Here is a 9,170-nt window from a genome sequence, read left to right on the forward strand (position 1 = left end):
ATCCATTCTCAGTCTCTACTGCTGACTAAAGTTTCAAGGTCTATTTTATACAAAAATTCATGAAAGTATTAAAATTAATAATGATGAATATTGTATGATTTAATGGAGTATGAAACATCTTATTTAATGGAAATAGAATTGGGTCACACAGATATATTGGCCATCTGTGGTATCCAAGAAGCTCTTTGTCCATATTCACTATTTCCACATGAGCCCACTGCCTGCAGTTCTCCAGAATGAAGTTCATCATTTTCTAAGCAGTGTCCTTCACAAGAATAACTGAGTAAAAACCTTCGTCATAGATTATAATTCTGGTGATATTTAAATAGTATGTAATTTTATTCATTTTAGGAACTCATCATGATCATTGCCAAATGACACCGATGGAGAATATTTCAGAGTTTACCGAATTTATTCTTGTGGGCCTAACGGATGTCCCAGAATTGCAAATTCCTTTGTCTATTGTCTTCACTCTCATTTATTTGATAACACTGTTTGGGAATCTTGGGATGATTATGTTGATTCTGATGGACCCCCAACTCCACACTCCAATGTACTTTTTCCTCAGTAACCTCTCCCTGGTGGACTGTGTTTATGCCTCAGCAGTTGCTCCAAAGGTAATGGTTGGGTTTCTCACAGGAAATAAGGTCATATCCTACAATGCATGTGCTACCCAGATGTTCTTCTTTGTAGCCTTTGGTGCTATTGAAAGTCTGATCCTGGCTTCAATGGCCTATGACCGCCATGCAGCAGTGTGTAAACCCCTGCACTATACTACCATCATGACAAGTACCACATGTATCCTAATGGTCACCTGCTGTTATATGTGTGGAATCCTGCAATCCTCCATCCATGTTGCTCTTGCGTTTCATCTTTCCTTCTGTCATTCCAATGTGATTAATCACTTTTTCTGTGACATTCCTCCCCTGCTGAACATTTCTTGTTCTGATACCCACATAAATGAGATTACACTCCTTCTCTTGGCTACAATGGATATTGTTTTTACTCTTGTGGTCATCTTGAGAACTTACATGCTTATTTTCATCACTATCCTGAGGATGCATTCAGCTGAAGCACAGAGAAAGGCCTTTTCTACCTGTTCTTCTCACCTCACTACTGTATCTATCTTCTTTGGGTCACTCATATTCATGTACTTACAGCCCAGAGCTCATCATTCCATGAACACAGACAAAATTGCATCTGTGTTTTACACCATGGTTATCCCTATGCTGAATCCTATGGTATATAGCCTGAGGAACAAAGATGTCAAAAACGCCTTCAAGAAAGTTGTTGGAAAACTAAATTCTTCACTGAACTTAGTCGCTTAATTCTGATTTATTTTTCAGGCATCTGAAACTTTGAACCTTTATCTTTAAAGAATAGTTTATTAGTGAGTACATATCATGTTTGTCTCTCTGAGTCTGGTTCACCACACTCAGGATGGATTTTTCTAGTTCCGTCCATTTGCCTGAAAATTTCAAGATGTCATTGTTTCTTTTTTATAACTAAGTACTTCATAAGTGGACAATAGATGTAAATCAACAGGTAGCCATAGAAATTATAGAACAAGCAGAACCCTAAGAGAGATATACATGGATTCACTGGGAAGAGGAAATAGACAAAAATTCTAGAGAAAATTGAGAGCATGGGGAGGAGGAAGGGAGGGTGGGTAGAAAGGAGGGAGAGGTGAGAAGGGATCTGTGGAGGAGAACATGAGGAAATGGGATGGTCTAGATAGGTAAAGAAAAGAGAGAGAGAGAGAGAGGGAGGGAGGGAGGGAGGGAGGGAGAGAGAGAGAGAGAGAGAGAGAGAGAGAGAGAGAGAGAGAGAGAGAGAGAGAGAGAGAGTAATGAAGAGATATCTTGGTTGAGGGAGCCAAAATGGGGCTATCAAGAAACCTGGCACTATTGAAATTCCCAGGAATCTACAAGGATGAAAACAACCATAAGCAATAGTGTAAAAGATGACTGAACTGGCCTTCCCCTATAATTTCATTAATGACTACCTTAGTTGCCATCAAAGAAACTTCAGTCAGCGACTGGTGGAAGCGGATGGATAGATCCACAGCTGGCACTAGGCCAAGTTCCTAGAGTCCATTCAAACAGACGGAGGAGCGATATTATGAGCGAAGGGGTCAAGGTCATGATGGGGATACCTACAGAAAGAGTTGACCTGAACCTGTAAATGCCCAAACTAGGGCTTAAGAAGGTGGGTGACAGTTGTGTGGCTGAGGCAGTTTGTGCGTCTACTGGCAGAGGCACCAGGATTTTTCTGTAGTGTTTCAACTGGCTTTTTGGAGCCCATTCTCTTTGGAGGGACACCTTTCTCAGACTTGATATAGGGGGAGGGCCTTGTTCCTGTCTCAAAGTGATTTGTCAGACTTTCTTGACTCATTATGGAAAGCCTCACCCTCTCTGAGTAGTATACGCTTAGGTGGGTGGGTGGAAGTGGGGAGAGCAGGAGGAGGGAGCATGGGGAGGGAGGACTGGGATGGGTATGTAAAATGAGAAAGATTGTTTTAGAAAATAAAAAAATACTTATAACTATTTCTTGTCTGTGATTTCTTTAAATATTTTTTTAAAAAAGAGAAATCTGTCTTCATGTATTGGTAATATGATTATAATGAATTTGGAGTATATCTTAGAATAAATAAGCTTTCAATTTGGTTTTTAAATCAATCCCATAATACTAGAAAATTCACATGCAATGCTGCTTCTTAAATTGGCAGGAAGTACTTTGTAGGTTAAACTTCATGTGTGTATGAAAAGTTATATTTTCAATTGTTTTATATTATCATTATTAGTTATAATTATTTCTTTATTGGATAATTTTCACTTCCTGTTCCTTCATCAGAATCATGGTGTATATTTCTGTTTGCTCTCTTTATAAGTCATGGTTTCATTTTTCAGTAGTTACTATAGTTCAAAATAACTCCATAATATTTATATTTGATATAAATGAGTTGCTCTCAGGTATTAAGTCTATAGAATAGTGTTTAGAGATGTTGCCATGCATAATCCAAAGATCTCAGTCCAAATAATATGATTCTACATGGTTTTGGTGATAGAGAAGACTTGAATCTTGAAGTTAAAATAATTTTAGTGATGGAGTTTTCACAATGAATGAAAGCATATTTATTATCTAAATGTAACTAATACTGAATTCTAGAGTCCAAATACAAATGACAGTCAACAAAAAATAATAATAGGTTAATTAGTACACTTAATGACTTATGTAGTTCTAAATTTCAGAATTTAAGCAGTATTTTTCTTAAAGAAAATATTTGTGAAATGGAGAGAAATGATTATATGAACAAGTAAACAAAACAGTGTTTCTAAAATCTGTTCCCTTTCTGTATTCTATACAGTATTTGACCACATTTCTTGACTATTTTGCATAGCAATATTTTCCATCACTGTATTTCTTTAGTCTTTCCATAATATCCTTCTGAATCTAGACAATGGGAAATTTACAAATCAATTACTTATGGGAACAGAAGCCATTAGAAGGGTGAAAATGACAATGAGTTATTTCCTTCATTACTACATAGTACTTCAAATGAAGATATCAAACTCAAGAACACTAGCAATTGGACATTTTTTGGTGGACTATAGAGGGAATGTTTGATATGGGAATTAAATACCAGAGTTAATAGGGAGCTACATTAATTAGGATCACTGAAACTGATAGCCAGTGGGAATTGTTTATTCCTGATAGTAATGGCTCTCTATCAACTATTTTTATCTATCAAGCTGGTGTTAATAGAAATTATTAAATAAATATTCAAAAAGAATAAAAGTTAAGTAAAAATAAATTAATTATCTAATTGGTTAATGATTAAAAAGGAAATAAATGAGTATCTGAGTGACAGGAAGCATAAATAAGACCTAATTAATGAGTAAACACCAAGGTAGTTCCCTGTTAGTTATCAAAGGACTCTGGGACTGATTATTTTATGGTCATAAAGAAGGGAAAACTCTGATATTACTAGACTATCTGCTTTTTTCATGTATACCAATGAACTGGAAGTTGTAAACTTTTTCATATTTCATTCACTTAACCCACAACTTCTCTCTAAATATATCCTATGTCTTAAATGCTGAAACTGTTTACATATTTAAGAATATGGGGAAAATAAGAAGTTAGAATCAAACTATCAATGACACTAAACACCAAGTTGCTTGCAGCTCATGGTACAGAAAAGGTAGCAGAAGAAGGTTTCACATCCTGCCTGATGGAGGGAATGTAACTAAAGGTGAGGTCAACTGGCATCCATCTTGAGGATTCAGGTAGAGTGCTACATACTAACAAGGAATTTTTATTTTTCAAAGATAACTCAAAAATGGATCATCAGACTTGGAAAAAATAATATTAGTAGTACCCAATGCATTCTCTGTGGAATTCCCACAGGTAAGAAAATATCTAGGAAACATCAATGACTATCTTATAGTTATAACAAAATTATATCATTCACTGCTCAATGCAGAATTTCTTCCAACTATATTAATATAGTAATCAAAACCAAAGCAATAGAAGTACTTACTTTCTGAAGTTGGCCTGACATTTAATGAGATATATGAATTAAGTACAATGTTTATTGTACTACATGGAAATAAATATAAAAATGTTTGTTTTACATTTAGTAAAAGAAATCCAACAACAGATAATTGGCCCATGCCTTATCTTTGCCCATCAGCTCCATGACTACCATTTTATTTTGTCTGCATCTTTATGTTGCTGTCCATGCCTGTCTACCTAAGGATATTATTATGTGTATGAAGGATATTTTTGTCTATATTCCATAGCAAAAACTTAGTGTATTTTTAACATTGAAGGCTTATATACAGAATCATCTCATTTCTGTGTTTGGTATATTTAAGATAAGTGATGTTGAAAGCTTATTGTTTTTCTCATAATAAATAGTAAATACAAGCACAAACTTTTCACAAAAGTCTTGATCAACTAGTCTAAGCATATAAAATCCCATCCATGTGTTTTTAAAACACCCTCATATTTGGGCTGAAAAATAAATTCACAAGTATCTGTAACACAGAGTACAAATATTCACAATGATGAGAGCTGATCTCATCATGCACTAAATATTGTGAGTAGAACAAACATTTGAGCTCTGACATCCACAGAAAAACAAACAAAAAACAGGTTTAGGAAGAATAGGTATAGACTAATGTGATTCTAGCCCAGTAATGAAGGCTAAATGAAATATCTCAGTGTCTGTATAGTTTCTCTCCTTAATGAGTCCCTGGACCAATAGTAATACAGAGAAACTTAGTCATTCACAAAATATCAAGACAGAAATATTTCTGGAAAAAAATCTGTCCCATCAATATAATACCTATGTATATATGGAACTTTATTCATTAAAAATAAAAAATGATTTGCTAGATATTATTTGTCTAAAAATATTAAACACAATACATTAATATATGATAAACTCACCAGATATAGAGTTGAATCTTCTTTATAAAAATAATCACCCATAAATTCAATAAAGAGTATAAATTCTACAGAAGAGAACACAAATACATTATGTAAAGATAAAATAATAAAGTATATATGAGTTTTAAAACTTTATGATGAAATTATATGTAAAGAAGCTAAATGTTTAAACTGATAAACATTTAAACTGATTAAGAAATAATGGTATAAGGTTTGAGAATTTCAAAAAGTCAAATAATTACTCAAAAACTACAGAAACCGTGGAAAAAATTTTGTCATTAAATGTCTGAATAAAGAATTTTTAATTCCACAAAACTCAATGAAAACCAAGGTCAAAATTTAAAAATAATGTTATATGAATTCTTTATGAAAAGCATTGGTTTCTGGGGGAAAATAATATTATGAGAAGGACTTAATCTTTATTTGAGCTGAGATAGTTTATTTTTATAGTAATGAGAACATTAATTGCTATAGGGGTGGGGCAGTCAGGATTATTTCCACAGTGATGAAAACATTAATCTCTATAAAGATGGGAGAGCCAGGAAAGAAAAAAATACAATGAAAGTGCTACATTATATAGTAATTTATATCTGTATTAAAACTGGAGCTTAATCTGGCAAAGCCTAATAGAAACTGGATGGAATAGCCAAACAGTTATCTGAGTAATGTTATTGAAATAACATGGGACTCTTGAAAGCTAAATATCCGTTTGAGAAACTTCTGAAATCTATACCACGACTAGACGTTTATTTATTTATGGAAATGCCTCATCAATTTATTGCTGAAAAATTCAGTTCTGGTCAACTCATAGGAGGACCATCCTTTTGTAATCAAAGTGAGCTTCTTTGCAAAGACTCCAGACTCTTTGAATAACAGGGACATTGAGTGCTGAGAAGTGAGGGGAGGATAACTAATGTTTGCACCTTTGATTCAGTGTGATTAAAAGGGTTGCTAATCTTGTCCTCGAATCAGGATTAAAATTTATATTACAGCAGCCTTTTGAAGTGCTGCCTGTAGACTTCTGTCTTATTTCAGGTAATGTTATTTTTTCTTTCTCTAGCACCTAATGGCACTTCCCTTTTGCATGATGACAATATCCAATGAAGATCCAATGAAGAAGTCTTCTCTTAGGATTTTGTGGAAATCTTCAAACCCATGACTTGTTATTTCCTTTCTTTGGAAAATTTTCCAATAATTTATTGATTAAATATTTTAAACTTTCATTAGAGATTACCTTCACTTCTTTGGTTAGGTTAATTTCTAGATTATTTTTAAATTTTTGGCAGTTAAAATGGATTTTTTTGTGTCTTTTGGAGCTTGTTCATTACTGGTACATACAAAAGTTGTTAATTTTGTGTAGATTCTTTATAGCATTACATGTTTAATGTATTTGTAAGTTCTAAGACCTTTCCAACAGTAGTTGTGAGTCTTTAATATACATGATTGTAGGGAAATCATTAAATTTAGATTGCACAATTGGTGAGAGTATACAAAACCTTGTCTGATCCCTTATCTTATTAAATATAGTTTTATTTCTTATCATTTAGTAAAGTATTGACCATAGGTTTGATATAAAGAGCCCCTATATGTATCTTATATTCTGTTTATTCAGGATTATTATCACATAATATGTCTTCTAATATTTAGGCCCTCATATTATTCCTATTCTTTATGTAACTCATAAGATAACATAGGATTTTCTTCAACATCCCTACTATCTTTAAAACATGTTTGAAGAGAAGGGATTTATTCTTTAATGACAAAAAAGCACTTAGTTGTCATAAAACAATTTGGTACTTCATTTTTAGTACTAGTAATAAATCTCAGTAATAGATCTCATGCTATTTTAAAATTGTTTTCTATTGAGTCACATCACAGGCTCAATTATTAGATTATTTTTAAGTACACAGTATGTTATTGCTTACAACAAAGACTTTATACAGAAATCTTAGTAACAGAAAACTAAGATGTATACCTGGAGGTTTTAATGAGAAACAGAAATTAATTTCTGTTGCCCAGCTTGTCTGTCACTCAGATATAGGATCTCTTTCTTCAAGTTTCAATTCATCTATCCCCACAAAAACACTTTCTTTTCAAATGTAGACAATGTACCCTACTCTCTCTCCATCAAGGTCAGGCTGAAAGGTCCATACGTAATCACAAGTCTCTAGAGATATTCAGTGACATTCGTTGGTTCCCTTGAGATGTGTGCAAAGTTGCCATCACTGACTTGATATTGTCAAGAATACAAGTATAGCCTCTGTTCAACAGCAGAGCTCCACAAATCGAAAAGGAGAAATTCTACAGGTGGGAAAAAAATCTTATTAAGCCAATGATATGAACATGAGGGTTTTTCATATCTAGTACTTGATAGCCCTATTTCCTGGGACAATATTAAATTGGATAGCCAGTTTAAAAACTGTATATCCAGTTAGAAAAAAAGATAATTTATAAACAACTCTATTATACAATTGAAAATTAAAAAAAAACAAGTGTATGTGGGGAGTACTTATGGCTAGAATTGTTCAACATTCTCACTAAAGATATAATTTTCTAGGTTTCTACATTTTGGTTTACTGTTATTCCAGCTCTACCACTGTGCTCTTCAGAATTAAAATTTCTTCTTTCTGAGTCATCAGCTATATATTAGAAATGGGTTGGGTAGAGGTTATACTCAATAAAACATAGAAAAAACATAAATATAGAAGAAAATTTATTTTACTTAGGCTCTTCTTAATGACAAGTCTGAATTGCTTCTTAGATTAAGTATTAAGTAGTTTGGAGAAATATATAAATCATCTTTCCAACTTCAGAGGTCTCCTTAGGTGAAAGCATCCTTTTACTCTAAGAACAGTAGTAAGACTGTTTGTCACCTGAGTTTTACAATATAATATGATTTGGTGAAGACAGCATGCCTATAGGCAAAGACAATAACTTTTTCAACTTTCCCTATTTCCTCACAAAACACAAATAAAACACAGATACATTGATGGCAGGAAATAAAAGGCATCCAGTTTATATGAAAAAGGATGATCAGGATGATAAAACAGTAAAATTGTTAGTTTTAGTATTTGAAAGAAACTGCTTGTTTGCTTTTTTACATTATGTGACTAACCAAAATTTCAAGAATATGACCCATAGAACATTGCATTTCTTAAAGTTTCCAGTATTTAAAAACAAATATCTAAGAACATGCTTATGAATTAGAGAAATAGGTTCTTATCCCTAGAGCAGAGTCGTTGGTCTTGGATACCTTCCAGGTAATGAGATATTTGTTAGAGATGGAAAATGCACTCCCAGTTAGTCATAGAAAATTGACAACATGCTTTCATGTTGTGTTTTCTGTTGATTTAGCTTCCATTCTACATCCTAGACAAGAATGCTAACAGATCTTATTATAGTAATAATGAATGTTGTGATTGAGAGTATATAGAATATACACCAGAAAAGGGAACTAAGCCTCACAGAAATAATATGAACTGCCTGTGGCAGTTTTTGTGACCAAAGAAATTTCAGTTACCATCTGCAGCATGACATCTGAATGCACTGCCTATCTTTTCCCAGCATTCAGGTCACCTTGCATACAGCTCTACAATGGACAGAAAAATAGACCTTGGCACAAGAAATGACTTAAACTTCAGAAATCAGTGTTGAGTTCAACTACTATAATTTTTGTTCATCTTGAAGTAGGTACATCTCATGGCAAGACAGAG

General features: G+C 33.4%; 1 protein-coding gene across 1 annotated transcript; it reads left to right on the forward strand.

Annotated features, from left to right (window-relative positions):
• Nucleotides 1–374: 374 nt before the first annotated feature.
• Nucleotides 375–1,328, forward strand: LOC126498156 (olfactory receptor 5B12-like). Its single transcript, XM_050136502.1, has one exon. It carries the CDS (start codon nt 375–377, stop codon nt 1,326–1,328), a length of 954 nt encoding a protein of 317 aa, XP_049992459.1.
• The last annotated feature ends 7,842 nt before the right edge of the window (nt 1,329–9,170 follow it).

This window comes from Alexandromys fortis, unplaced genomic scaffold (genome assembly GCF_014885135.2).
Source record: "Alexandromys fortis isolate MF-2015 unplaced genomic scaffold, M_Fortis_MF-2015_v1.1 scaffold_3, whole genome shotgun sequence".
Classification (NCBI taxonomy): Eukaryota; Metazoa; Chordata; class Mammalia; order Rodentia; family Cricetidae; genus Alexandromys; species Alexandromys fortis.

What these genes read in the sequence shown, in the direction of transcription:
- LOC126498156 (XM_050136502.1), top strand. Translation starts at nt 375, where the DNA reads ATGACACCGATGGAGAATATTTCAGAGTTTACCGAATTTATTCTTGTG.